The sequence below is a fragment of the Dicentrarchus labrax genome, unplaced genomic scaffold (assembly GCF_905237075.1).
Source record: "Dicentrarchus labrax unplaced genomic scaffold, dlabrax2021, whole genome shotgun sequence".
Classification (NCBI taxonomy): domain Eukaryota; kingdom Metazoa; phylum Chordata; class Actinopteri; family Moronidae; genus Dicentrarchus; species Dicentrarchus labrax.
Window position 1 is genome coordinate 21,144,400 of NW_026136720.1, and position 14,971 is coordinate 21,159,370.

Genomic DNA, 14,971 nt, shown 5'->3' on the forward strand with positions numbered 1-14,971 from the left:
TGAACATCAGCATGTTAGCTCGAAGCACCGATGTGCAGCCTCACAGAGCTGCTAGTGTGGCAAATGACTCCTTTAGTAGGAAATTGATGCAAACGCTACAACTTATATTTATATACAGTTTATTGTACATTTATTGACATTCTTATTGGTGCACCAGGTAGCACAGTGGGTTAAACTTAATAATATTCATATTGAAGAACAATCTAAAAAACACATGAGAGACAGGCACTTGTTGGAATATCAGCCTTGTACTTCAGGGAGAGACGGGGACCAGAGGGAGGAGACTGAGAAAGCTGGGGACCTGCCCGTGTTAAAAAAAGCTGTGTGGATGAGCTAGGATCTAAACAAAGCACAACTTTACAGAGGTGGGAGACAGAAAGTCTGTTAACATGACTTAACATGGGTGTTTTGAATGATTATCTGATACATTTTTCCTTCATGAAATTAAGAAACTTTATTGTATCTGAAAGATCAAAGAATAATACTTCACAGTAATTATTTTAGATTATATCCTGCCTCCCAGACAGCCGCTGGCTTTCATTCATCTGGGTTAAGCATTAAAATCAACTTGTAATACCTTGAAATCTGCTTGAGATAAGTAATCCACCACTGGATATTTGGTCACTGTTATTTTATGATCAGTTACAGTGATGCCGATGTGAGCACGTACTGTTGTGAAAACTTTTCCTTATTGGCGACTTTCAGTAAGCTCTAAGGTCTTCTTGTGAATCAGTAAATAACACACACAAAACATTGAAAATAATATTGTGAATTTGGTGTATTTGTGTAATAAAAAGGATGATGAGGATCAGCTTATTTGAACACACCAACAAGGAAGCATCAAAACAGCTCCTGCCTAAATGTTCATTGTGAGGGATTGCCTCTTTCAAGCCAGTCCTGCCTCGCTCCTGTTATGCTGTGCTTTGTCAGGATTTCTGGAAAACAACATAACTCACACACTCATGACTTTCATTCTTTTTTTTTTTTTCCTACAGCCACACAGCTAGATTGGGCTTTGAGTCTCCACAGTCTGTGGGGTTTGTAATATATAATGGCTCTCCGCCTGGTTGGCGTAAAGCGAGGGAGGACGTTTAGTCGAACAGCTTGGTTGCTGTGGCATTGCCATCATACTTGGAACCTTTTCCATCAAACTCAGAGGGAAGGATGTCAGCGTCAAACTCCTTGTAGTAGTTTTCCAGCTCGTCTCCGTGGACAAACACCTAGAGCAAGAACAGCAGCTGTTAGAGGCATTTGTGGCACTGTGGGTATTTTCAGCACCTGACAAGCCAACATGTAAATAAGTGTAAATTTAATTGCCGGAGGTGAGAATTATTCATAAATTCAAAGCAACAGAAAATGTAATATAAGAAAAATAGATAAAACATTAAATGCTTTTAAAAATGCTTGACTGTAAAGTGTTATTTTATTATGGGTATTTTAGTATTATTAGAGTCAGCTGCCAGCACTCGGCTCTGCTAATCAAAAAAACCAGTCCCAGGCCTCCAGTAAGCTCCACCAATAAGAAGCACATTATTTAAAAAAATGAAACAGACAAACATAAATCTTCCATCTAACTCACCCTCTCTAGCAGCTTGCCCTTCATGAGTGGTTTGACCACATTGTAGGTGGTGGTGAAGTACCAGGGCTGGTGGATGAAGTGCACAGCTTTGAAACGGGCAGGGAATGAATCCTGGCAGAAAAGAAAAAGTCAGATGGTTTGGTTATACAGCTTTCAATAAAACTGTCCTGCAGTCCTGAGTGTCCGATATTAAAAATGGGATATAACAACTATAGCCACCCAGCAATCTGCCTGTATTCACAGACCAGCCCATGACCTGAGTTTAGGTTTTCCCACCTGCAACATGTCCACCATCTTCTTGAGCTCGGTGGGTTTGATTCCAGATGCCTGCTGCATGGTGAAGCCCTTGAAGTTCTCAATGATGCAGAACCCGTTGATCTGAGTCTCCTCGTTCTCCAGAAGCTTCTCCAGGATCACGCAGTAGGCCCGAAGGATCTGAACACACATGTTCATTGGCTGTTTATTTAATTGGAATTGTGCAGATATTTGTAATTTGATATTTGATTTTGTACCCATTTAATTTAATAAGCTTTTCAGGTGAATTGTGGGATATGTGGCCACCCAGAACCACTCATTTACCTCATCAAAGGTGATCTCCTCATAGTCCCAGTTCTCAATGTTGAAGAGCAGAACCACACGGCCGTATTTGTCTCTGCTCTGCAAGATGCCGGGGTAGCCGGCCTCGATGGTGCTGCGTACGGCCTCTGGGGTCAGATTCTCAAATAACTCGGGGTAATCCTTCCTGAAACGCACGTAGCCTGGGTGGAAACACAGGAACACACATTGTAGGCTCACACCATGCTGTATAGTCTGGCAACTGGAATCATAGTTGTTCAATAACACTTGAGAACTTTACTTCATGATTGGGTAGGTTGGGTCCATCAACATATAGTCGATGATTGGGTCACAGTGTTCTTAGAAGCTGATAATGCACCTAAAACTATTTAGTCAGTCTGGGTTTTAGTGTCCCATGTTGATCTTAATTCACCCTGACAATGACAAATCGGTGGTGGAAGCAATAAATCACTGTTAATGTGTAGCATGGAAATGATCAGTTGTAATTTTGACACATTATTTTGTCAATGCAAGTATAAATTCATTAGGGATCAGTCACTTTAAGTGTTTTTTCTTGTAAAATTATGAATTGTTAAAGAACATTTGTCTGTCCATCATTACATAATATCCCAGACACCAGACTCATATTGTACATACAGATTAACATGTTCAATATTGCTTTCTTTTATGGATTTATGATATAATTAAGAGTTTGGGATTTTCAGCTGGAAGGAGAAAAGAGTATTAATAGTATATATTTAGGTTTGCCACTTCAAACTGTTCAGTCTCCTGACATACCCTTCATAAGCTCAAAGGCTCTGGGCACATCGAACTTCCTGGCGCGGATGAAGCGGACCAGCATACCGTCTGGTTTATCCCCAAACGTATCCTGCACACCTTTGGCCAGGTCATCGCCTCCATCTGCCTTCTCCTTAATAATTCCTCGCAGCTCCTTCACTGCTGCCACCCGCTTCTCATCTGTCTCATTCAGCTCGTCCTTGGCCTGTAGGGGGAGCCAGACCAGACAGTTAGCTCACACTTTTGGACAGCTTTGGTTTTATACGGATCAGAGACATACTGTGAAGAAGTAAATGAAAACGTGTGTTTATTAATGTTGCCAGTGAATGATGGGTTGTATGAATGTGCAGGGAGAGTTGCAAAGCACGGATCACTGTCTAACAGGTTAAATGGTTGTAATGCATGCAATGCTAGCTAGCTACCTAGGTAGACTAACCAACATTTTACCCTCTGATATGCCATTTTTAGTGCATTTTTTTCAAAGAACATTAATTTAACTATTTAACTATGTGATAACATAAGAAAAAGTACTGCAGGTGGGTTGGTACTGTTACTTAACCGGAGCAAAAATTGAAATTAGTAAATGTCCGCATAGCCAGACTCCGCTGAATAATAAACTCATCTCTTTCTTAGTAGAGAATGAGATAATACATCTTACCTTCTTTTCTGTCTTTATTCTATAGTTATATGTAATTTAATTAGATTAGATTACATTCAACTTTATTGTTATTTTTTGTACAAGTATTGGGACAACAAAATGCAGTATAGCATCTGTAGTGCAAAGAAGTAAAGTACAGAGTAATATGCAATATACAGAATAAACATTAAGAAGTAGATCTGAATATACTAAGATGTATACATTATGAACAGTATTAATAGTATGAACAGTGTGAAATGAATACCGTAAGACTACAGAGACATACTGTAATACAGTGATTAAACGTAACCATGTTTTGTGTCTAGATTTATCTGATTTGCTAATGTGAGAGCACATCTGACTACCTTCTGCTTGGTGTGGTCTGGCAGACTCGCACAGGGTCCAAACACTGGCCCATGGTCCTTGACAGTTAGACGTTCCAGCTTGGCCCTGAGAGCCTGCTCCTCCTCCGACACCATACGGTAAGTTCCACTCTGAAAAGAGAGGGGTCAGTATTACTTATGGGGAGCAAACACAAATACAAATACAAAGTACAGTTTGGTTGAGCACTAACAGGTCAAGTGTTACAGGTCAGTCATTTAATGATTATGATAGCTCTGCGGTGTGTTCTAGTACCGGACACTGGCTACATGAATATTAGCTACACTCTTCACTTGAGTTTGACAGGTCATAATGTCTGTATTAAGTGACTTTAAAGATGTGTGATTTTTAGCAAAAAGCAATATTTATATTATATTATATTTATATTATATTTCTAGAGTAATTAGATTGATAAGATAAGATAACTAGATTCAATTGAGAATGTATTCAATTCAATTGAGAAACTTAAATTATATGGATAAAAGTGAATATGGTACATATTTCTCTCAGGGATGCCATTGATTACCTTGCAGCTAAGCTTACATACTGTAGCTCTGGTTAAACATAGTACATCTTATTTATGCACTAGCTGATATTACAGATATTACAGTTTTACCATGTTAACCAAGCTTTTAGGCTACAAGGCCTGGATATCGTAACCAAAATTGTTTTACTAGTGTCTATTCAATATGTGCTTCATTTGTGGTTCCAACACTCGTGTACAAAATAAGAATTTTTTGTAGAAAAACTTGCACTGCTAAAGACTGACAATATTAAGACTACAAATCTGACCAGACTTTTGATTCCAACATAATTTGATACCAAAAAAGTTCCTTTCCACTGCGGACAGTTTGTCGTAGCAGGAGAAGCACAGGTGTTATTGATGACATTAGTAGATGCATTTAGCTGTGCCAGTTCCAGGCCTCTGGCATTGTGGATACTCACTTACTGGCAATGGATTTGTGGCACACAGTAAATGCCTTACTGTGTCAATATAATTCTCTCACAAGACCTGGTTGTAATGTGTGAGGTTTAAAACATGTCACCAGTGCTGCAGGAACATAATCAATAGGCCTCAGTGTTTTTATTAATCTCCCTCACGGGTCCAGTAAAGCCTGTAAATACGGAATCTGTAACAATAGGCTTTGGTCTTGAGAAATGTTGAGCTGCAGTTGAGTCCATGTTACAGGAAGGTGAATAGATATTTGTCTTGGCAATAGTTTTTTTGTGTGTGTGTGAGTATTACTCACATTAATCACAGGCCTATTACTCCTTCAACGCCCCATTACAGCTCAGTAATCCATGTAAGATATCAGCATGGTTAGCTCTCTTTGGGCAAAATCAGAGCAACCCAGTTTAAAGTAGGTAAAAGTGTAAATACTTACAACCACAGCCATATCTCCTTCTCTTTATATTAGCTTCGTACTGTCTGCAACACGAGAGGGAGTTTGTTATTCACATGAATCGTAGTAAAAAGAAAAAGAAAAAGAAAAACAACTGACACATTGTACTCCACATTAATCCCCTTCACCCCACCCTCTCTGCTATCACAGGGTACCTTGATTCGGCTATATTTAGCACTTGCCCATTCCTGGATGATTTATCAGGAGGATTTAAGGTCAAGCGTCTCTTGGTTTCGTAATCTACAGGCTCACATTTGTTGTTCAGGTTTAAACTCTTCATCTCTATCATGCCGTTACATTCAGTATTACCATAAATGTTCAGAAGTGCAGAAAATCAGTAAAGCATACAACAACTTGAACTTTAATGTTCCCTTGAAACCTTCCCTTAAATTAAGTAGATTTAAAGACAATAAAACTTTTCCCAAAGTGTGCTGTATCATTTGCTGCATCCGCTTTTTCTAATACTAATCAATTAATGGATTGACACACAATTTATCTGCAACCATTCTGATAATTGATTACTCATATTTCAAGTAAAAATACAAATACAAGCTAGCTCTAGACTCTCATTTGTTGACATATGTGACAGCAAATTGAATATCTTTGGGTTTTACACATTTGCTCAAACAAAAGAAGCAACTTGAAATCATCACATTGGGGCTTTAAGGAATTGGATGATATTTGAATATTTTCACAATGCTAAACTGGCATATTTTAGACCCAAATTATTAACTGAGTAGTTAATAATTAGTTTTCTTGTGGGCAGACAAGCAGTCATGACTATTTAAAATACCTTTCTAGTCAATTTCCTTAAATTGAATATAAGTAAGTCAGTTTTCCACACATTTAAATTTTGCATGCAGAAGTTTGGAAAGACTAAACACCTGCTATTCTGTGTCTCTAAAGCATACGTATTAAAATCACTGCATCACATTTATACAGGGCCCTCAAGTGAGGAGGGCCCGCAAAGAGACTAGAATGAATATCTATGGATGTGGAGAGGGGCCCCTACAGACTTAACTTAATAAATGCCACTCAGACACTTAAGGCCAAAGCTGCAGTACCATAAGCACTTGTATTTTTGGGATTGTTGATTGTTTAATGCAGCTCTGAACCTTGCCCTAGTCTAATAATGCACCTAATGAGCAGGTACAAAATACCTTTGAGTCCCAACTCAATGGCAGCCAACTATTCATATCCACTTCATAAAACAACGTCAGTGTCCCCGGTCAAAATCCCTGCTCCATTAACAACAGCTGAACTACAGCAGGACCCAGAAGAGCTGCAGAGTTTGAGAGCTGTACAACATGCAAAGAAGAAAAAAGTGTGAAGTAGCATATCAGTAGAGGAGGCTGAGACCTACCTGAAGCAGATGCGAAGTTGCTTGGCGGGGAGTCACAGGGGTCTGTGTGGAGCGAGGTGGACGGGACCTGTGATTTGTAGTGTTGGGATTAGTGGCGTCACACCGGATTACATCCTTTTTCTTTTCAATCAGCATAAAAGTGGCAGAGGGTGGGAAAGAAGGGGGAGGAGAGGAGGAAGTGATGGTGAGAGTGTTAGGCCAATGGTGGAGGTGCTCCCATGATGAAAGGCAGGTCCAATGCACATATTGGATGATGTAATGTTCAATATACACTTTAGGTAAAAGGTGATTTGAGGGGTTGGAGGGATTTGATTGCATTCCAAGGAGACTTGGATGTAGTGAAAAGTGACCATTGTGAACGCTGATTCCCAGTTTGATTTCAGCAACGTGAGCACACTCGGGTGAGAAGAGAAGAGAGACTGTATTCAAATGGTCTGTTTCACATGGTTAGAGGCTTGATGTTGAATGGGAGTTCAGCCTGGTTCTAATGTTTCTTATATGAATGCCTTTTAAATTTGTCTTTAACTATTTAAAGCAAAGTGGATTTAGTTACTCTGCAATCAAAGGGCTTTATCATATATATCCCCTGTCTCTATGTGTAACTAGAATCAATATTCATCACTTAGGCAACCCCAGAAACCGATTAGCAGCAAAATCTAATAAATAAATCCACCAAATTTCATAGACACCTGCCAAAATCTGTCCGAGGTTTTGAAATATTGTGCTGAAAGAACTACAGGGGCAAAAACATGACCTCATGACCGCCTATTTTATACAGTCTATACATGTAACAAACTGTGCTTAAACTCTATCAGCTGACGGTGGTTAAAGGTATTAAGTATCATGGTCATTTTAGTCTACAGTGAGAATAGGTTTTGTTGAGTTGTGCATAATTTGGTCTGTAGCTGCCATCAAGTCCATACAATCTAATTTTTGCAACATGATCGATAAATTGATCATCAATTGTTTTTTCCGGTCTTTTGCCCCAAAAAACTGAGAATTGAGGATCTTTTAAATTGTCCTAAACTATAATATTATTTTGGACCATTCGACAGATAAAACAAGCAATATGAAGATGTCAAATTGGACAAATTGGCATTTCTTTCACATTTCAGACACTAAACAGTTAATCAAGAAAATAATTGGTAGATTAATCAATAATGAAAATAATGGTTAGTTGCAACCCTACACTGCTACAAGTGAACGATAATTAAACACAACAGTAGGGGAAAAAAGCAAAGCAAAAGAGAAAAGGGCAACTATTTGGCAGTACACTGAATATACCCTATGGTGCAGAAAATACAAGAAATATATATAAATATAATAAAAAGGGTTCAGCCCAGGTTTTTTTCTGGATGTCTCGCAAATCACACAACTAGAACTCCATCGTTCTGACTGAGCATGAGAGCTTCAAAATGAACGAAACATCTTTGGTGTTTCGTTTCGTAGACTTAGGTGCATTTATATCAGTTAACATAAGACAATAACTATCCACAAGCTCAAATCAGATTAGTTCTCACATATCTGAAAACACCTTGATAGCTGTGCTGTGTGCGAGCTTTAGGACCAGAGAGTAAAGGTTTATATAATGTGATCAGTTCTGTCAGCACTTCATCTAATCGGACACGCATGTGCTCGGTCTTCATGTCTAATCTCAACTGAGTGAGGTTGAGTAAAAAATCTCTAGATTTAATCTCAAATAATTGAGCAACAGTGAGGTGCATGAAAACAAATCAACAAAGAGCTACTGCACAGTAAATAAAACAGGATGTTAGTAATTGTTTTGGTTTTTGCTTCGCACCACTGACGACCTGAACATTTTCTCATCATTAGATTAGCATTCATTATTTCTAGAGAGTATAATTTTGTATAGGCTGGAACAGGAAAGTCCTGCAAACTGTTTCAAACTGTGTGTGCATGAGAACCACAAAATACATTTTAGTCCAAAATTGTTGGGGGCCTCCATCAGGCCAAAACAATGGCAGGTTTTGATTGTTCTGTTTTTTTTTTAGAATTGTTTGCAACAAAGGTCCCCAGCTGGAGACGCCACATGGCCTGCATCCCAAACACCCAGGTCACCATAGCAGATTTTAGTAGTTAATAAAACCTAGTTACAGTCTAATATCTTTAAACTTGTCATATATCCTCGGCCTTGAATGTGAGGCTCTGTTGATGTTTTCCTCTTCCTCTTGCCTCTCCAGGCAGGTTTCTGTACATCCAACAGGCTATGGACACAGCGCTGCAGCCAGTTTATTTTGTGTGTGATGTTTGGAAGTTGGCCATTTTCCTCTCTGACCCTGGTAGCACTAACGTCACCAACACACGTTTTCCTCCTGATGCAATGATGAAGGAGCAGGCAGCCAACTAGTAATCTGCTAAATCAGGCCTGATCTGCTCAATAAAGCGATTTGGGGAACAAAATTAGATGGATTGGGCAAACAATGCTACTCTCTGTTTTCTCCCTATAGCCTGAGCTGTGGGGCCAAGTTTAGGCTTTAGATGTGTGTGTTTATGAGTTTGAGTGAGAGAGAAAGAAGCTGAGGCACATGGACAAAGCCATTTACAGAGCCATAACAACATGTACAACTCCACCTGCATCTTGCTGTGTTTTTATATTTAATCAATGAAAATAAAATTATGTACTACAATGCAATAATCTAGTGCCATGCTATTTCAGTCACTGGGATTTAACTGGGAATGTTGGAAGAGAAGAAAACCATAACTGTTAAAAGTGAACATGCTGCTTTTGTTTGACTGCCAACCTTCCCACTGTAGTGTGCTTTGTTTTGGGTCAATCCGCCTTTACTGCAGTGGGTTTTGTAACCCTGTTGGACATGGTGCAATTAGATGATTTCACATCCTGATTCAGTATTTGTGACAGACTCTGACCTGCTGGTCTGGATGATCACAAAAAATGTTTCCCAACACCAACAGAGCTGTGGTTTCATCCGTTAATGCTGCTGGTGCCAACAGTGCTGCTGTTAATGCTGATCTGGCTCTGGATCAAGTGGGGTGGCCGTGATGCCGTAGTTTTTCCTCTGCAATTAGTTACTCGTAATATAATGATTCAAGCCCAGAGACGTAAAAAGATCCATGAGAATACACATGGTAAAATAACAGAGCTGACTACATTACACAAATACAGTAGCTTCACAGTTTAAAAGATATGATAAAATGTGTGCTTCCTGTAAAAGTCTAACTTTTAATAATCATTTAAATGCAAATTTAGTTGATCAATTTATAACATTTTTAAACATTTTTTATCTTTTTCTTTGTTCACTTGAGGGCAGCTAAAGTTGCAAACAGAACATTAAGATATGATCACATTTGTAGCAAGAGAGTGAATCAACTAAAGCTGTGAGCCTGAAACCTAAAACAAGGAGAGGAGAGGGGGTTGCAGTCAGGTGATGATTCTGTGTTCTTCACAACAGCTGTCACATACAAATAGTAGTTTCAGCCTTTATTATAAAAGCTATAGCCTCTTTAAACATTGACCAATTTAAAATGATTCCAGTTCCATTCAGGGACAAAATCATAGTTTTCAGTCATCTTCCCGTCAACATTAAGTCCGTCTCTAAGACCTCAGTAAACCTGTTCACCCAGTAAGGAAATCAACCCGAGTACAAACCATTATGTTTTTTTAGACAAAAGAATGAAGCTCGGTACTGACGGGTACATTATAAGAGCTCTTGGAGACACTATGGCATAAACTGTAACTCGAGTTGCATACATCAGCAAAATTATGTTAAAGCAGAGCACAAGACATAGAAGAGACAACAATAAATAAAGAATAAGTAATATAATAGTAGTTAATGTTTGGTTTCACATTCACTCATTGAAAGCAAACAAAGTGATAGTATTTCATTTTAACGTGATGCCATTTTATTAGGACATTTAAGAGCAGCTTACAATGAGAGGTAATGAAATACCACCATTACAATTTAACAAAATATAAAACATTTAAGGCCACATATACATTGAGGTAACTGCAACAGTTTAAACATGAAAATGCAACAGTTTAAAACTTCTTGCCCCAAGTATAGTGTTTGAGAATGTTTTCCTTTTGCCTGGTAGATGGTGAAAAACATTTAAAAGCTGCAACATATTCCACTTTTGAGTGTGCGCATAGCAGCCACTTGTATGTCCTCATGTGAAGAGAGACATTTAAAAATATAAACTCAACCAAGAAACACAGTTGTGTTTTCCAAAATAGGGTGTATCTGTGGCCTACGAGTTCCCATGTTCCTGTTACTATTTAAATTGTAGTTCAAGTAAGAGCAGATAGTTAAGAGAACTTTAAACTCTGCATAAGTTAATAACCCCCAACTCTAAGAGCATCAATGTCACGCTATAAACATAAAAAGGTCTGTCACAACTCTGCAGACAAATATCTGGTATAACAGCAACAATAATGCTGTTAAGAACTCCAACCATTATTAAATCCAATAAGTTAGCAAGTGTTTTCAAAATTAAATTATTGTCCCAGTGATAGAGTACGTCTTCCCATGAGACAATACAGATACTCTTATCACATTTCCCCCAAAATACATTTAGTTACTTCTTACATTACTTTTCACTTGACATACTGTCAAGATGTTTTTCATTCACATAATTTATAGTGATCTGAACCCGCTCTATTGTACTGTCCATCGGCACGTAATAGGGGTCTGTTGAGGTATTTCCCACTAGATGCGTCTGTGTCATATATGACGAATACTCTCATGTCATTGGCTGTCAGCTATGACATCATCTGGCCAGTACTCGTCCTGCATGTAATGGTTTGAGGAGGCGAAGCTTGGCTCTTGGGGAGCGTTGTCGTCCCTCAGCTTGTTCTGCAGCTCCTGCTCCCATTCGCCCTCCACCAGCTTGTAGAGGTCGAGGGCGGCCTGAGCGTCCTCCACCGAACAGTGACCTCTCCTCCCCACCTGAAACACGGACAGTGCCGTTAACAATGAATCAAACTGATACTATCATACTGGCAACTGGACTTGAAAAATGCAAATGCAAAAACAATTCTCAGATACGGAAAACAGTTTTTTGAGGCCGATACCAATATGACAATATGGACGTTATATTAAAAAAGTCAAAACTGAAAATGCTTCTGAGGTCTCACCTGGATTCTTCTGTTCAGCAGGTTACTGGCCAAGATTTTGAGGGAAGCACAGCGTTCGCGGGGGAAACCGGCCAATCGGCTGAGGAGGCGCGTTGTACTGGTGTCCCTCACCATGTGACCTGGATGGAGCATGTCCAACACCTCAAAGTCGTTGTAGATGGCGTGGCCGACGACTACTTTACCCTCAAGTACACGGAGGATCTGCAGCCAGTGCAGAAGAGGAGAAATATAAATTGTGAGTGTCAACTGGGTTGGCAGCGTATTGTGTCAAACTTGAGGGTTCAAACCACTCTGACACATATTTAGTGGAGCCTTATGTATGATTTACAATGTAGGGAAAACACAGCAGGTATCTTAAACACTGTACTGATCCTGTAAAACGATTGTGTCAATAAACCAACTACGCTTTCACCCAACCTTGGACATGGATACATTTCTATGCTAAGTTATTGATTACACAACAATATTAAGATCATTAAAGTCTATCCGTAGATCTCAGATCAAAGCAGGACTCACCTCCTCCCTGGCCTGAGTGAAGGGCATGGCGCTGTGCAGGTGATGCCTTCGGATGCCACTCCAGCGAGTCCTGTAGTCTGTGACGGGCTGGGACGGTTGGACATACTTATCATACAAAATGTTACCGCGGTAGTCCAGGATGCTGCAGCGTGCAAGCTCACTGCAGCGCCCGCCAGGCCCTGTCCCCACCATCTCACAGTCCAAAGCCACCACTGTGGTAGAGCACGTGCTGAGGCACGGTGAACTCCGACCACTGGCCGGAGGACTCGCCTCAGAGGAGAAACCACTGTCCACCTCCCAGCTGTCTCTGAGGGCGGTTACTAAACTATAGTGGTCAGAAGCTTTAGGCTCAGACACAGAGAGTCCAGGTTTAGATACACCAGTGCTCTTGTTTTCAGAGTTCAGGGTGCTTTGACTTTCCTGGTCTGGGTCACTAAATTTAGTTCTTTTGACCAGTTTATTTGAATTCAATTGTTCGTTGTGGATGTCTGTCATTTTCCTCTTCGTGTTGCCAATGATTATCTTCTGCTGATTTTTCTTCCTGGATCTTGTGTTCTCCATGACATGAAGCATCATAGTTTTTTTGCACAAATACCGGTAGTTGCTCAGAAGCCCCCACGAGGCGGCTTTATTCCTTTTCGACGGCTCTGCCATCATCAACCAGTGAAACCAGCCTTGCAGTCATTTCTGAGGAAATAAAACAAAAAAGTCAGCCTTACAATAATCAGGAAAGACATTCAGTAGGTGACCACTAATACTAAAGGCTACACATCTGCTCTGAAAAGCCTGTTGTATAACCTTGGTTTTTATATCACTGTATGTGGAGGAAATAAATTACTATCCAGACATTTGTCCAATACAACAGACTAAAGGAAAGGTTATATAACTCTTATTTTACAGCCCACATAACTTTTCACAGACGTGTCCCTGCAGAAATGTCACTGACTTTAAGGGGCAGGTGATTGACAGCAACACATTACAACACGCTGAAGCAACAAATAGAGAGAATACGTTGTTTACATCATTAAACTAACAGAAGAATGACCTAATCAAATTGTCATTTAATTAAATTATTAATGAAAACCTGGGAGCTGTCAGAGGGGCATTATTCCCAGATTTTTCGCCTAAGGGACGACAAATGCCTTGACACCAAACTCCATTCAAAATTCCGGCAGTTTAACATTGAGGTTTTTTTGTCGGCAGATACACTAAGTTATTTAAAGTGTACAGCTCGTACAGCCTGTCTGTTAATTAATTTAAGTATAAAGTGATAAATCTGTGAATCTAGTATCTGTCTGTACAAGCGAACACATTCACAGCAGACGTGCCTCCTCAAGCAGGTCGCCATGTGCAGTGTCTGACCCGACTATCGTATACAAATCCTACTCTTACACAAAATGAGCTTAAATAATAATTAAGCCGCGTTGAACACTGGACCTTAAGGCTTCATAAAAGTCGGGGACTGGTGTTCAATGTAGTGTTTAACTGTGTTGGTAGCCGACACTAACTTTAACTGGCACATATTTGAACGGAGTTTGGCGAGGAGTTCAGCGACAGCAACGGACAGACATTTCACGTCAGCTAGCTAAAACAGCTGAACAAAGTCACGTGAAATAAGATAACAACCATCATTTCTCGAAGATAAATAAATAAATAAATATAGCAAAGACTAATGCGAGGATATAAACTAGTTGACAAAACACACAAGAGAGCAACACAACGTAAATTAGATCAAATCATTTCTACGTTACCTTCTTAGGCAGCACGTGTCCGATCGGGACATGTCTGGGCAAGATGCCTCTGCTCGCGACCTGATTGGCTCTCTCTCTTCTTCGTTGGTTGTTTGTCAGGAAGTGTTCAACTGCCAAATACCTGTAGAGTCGCCGCCTACTGGTTGGAAGCTGTACTAGCCCACAATAATAATAATTATATTTCACAAGCGCAACATTTCATTATTCAACCGGGACACACACACACAGACACACACACAGACACAGACACACACAGACAGACACAGACACAGACACACACACAGACACAGACACACACAGACAGACACAGACACAGACACACACAGACAGACACACACACAGACACAGACACAGACACACACAGACAGACACACACACAGACACACACAGACAGACACACACACACACACACACAGTATTTATAGTGAACCAAAGCCATTAAATCAGCCCCTTAATAAACACAGCAATATAAATGTAGCTTGTAGTCCAATTCACAGAAACTCAGCTGCACCTTTTCCCTGTTGTATTACTGAAAACCAACAATTCTCTAAACTGAAACCAATCTCTTGACTTACAGGGTTACATGAAATGCTGATTGACTGATAAAAAGCCATACGTTTAAATGTACTGAAGTGTTTAGCATGACGTGTTGGTCTAACTAATCTGTGATTTATGATGCCGTACAGAAATACCTTAATGTACTTAATACTGTAGAAAAGCCGTGCTGTTCATTATTTTCTACAGTTGTGTAATGATGGGAGACTCCTGGTGCCACATTGTAATTCTTAGACCAGTCGGTTCAATCCAGATTTTACACCCACACGATACAATTTATATAACAAGTGCTAAAGATTTTGGTTGACAAAAACATTCAG

The 14,971-nt window shown here is 39.7% G+C and overlaps 2 protein-coding genes across 2 annotated transcripts; both read right to left on the minus strand.

Annotated features, from left to right (window-relative positions):
* Window positions 1–102: 102 nt before the first annotated feature.
* On the minus strand, window positions 103–6,831 carry rlbp1b (retinaldehyde binding protein 1b). Its single transcript, XM_051381811.1, has 8 exons — window positions 6,717–6,831; window positions 5,336–5,379; window positions 3,935–4,063; window positions 2,933–3,137; window positions 2,159–2,337; window positions 1,856–2,014; window positions 1,580–1,690; window positions 103–1,220 (listed from the first exon to the last, which is right to left on the minus strand). Exons 2-8 carry the CDS (start codon window positions 5,345–5,347, stop codon window positions 1,092–1,094), a joined length of 924 nt encoding a protein of 307 aa, XP_051237771.1. The 5' UTR covers window positions 5,348–5,379; window positions 6,717–6,831; the 3' UTR covers window positions 103–1,091.
* A 3,744-nt stretch (window positions 6,832–10,575) lies between these two features.
* Window positions 10,576–14,209, minus strand: isg20 (interferon stimulated exonuclease gene). Its single transcript, XM_051381703.1, has 4 exons — window positions 14,097–14,209; window positions 12,346–13,032; window positions 11,830–12,030; window positions 10,576–11,641 (listed from the first exon to the last, which is right to left on the minus strand). The coding sequence occupies exons 2-4, from the start codon at window positions 13,000–13,002 to the stop codon at window positions 11,441–11,443; spliced, it is 1,059 nt and encodes a 352-aa protein (XP_051237663.1). The 5' UTR covers window positions 13,003–13,032; window positions 14,097–14,209; the 3' UTR covers window positions 10,576–11,440.
* Window positions 14,210–14,971: the final 762 nt, after the last annotated feature.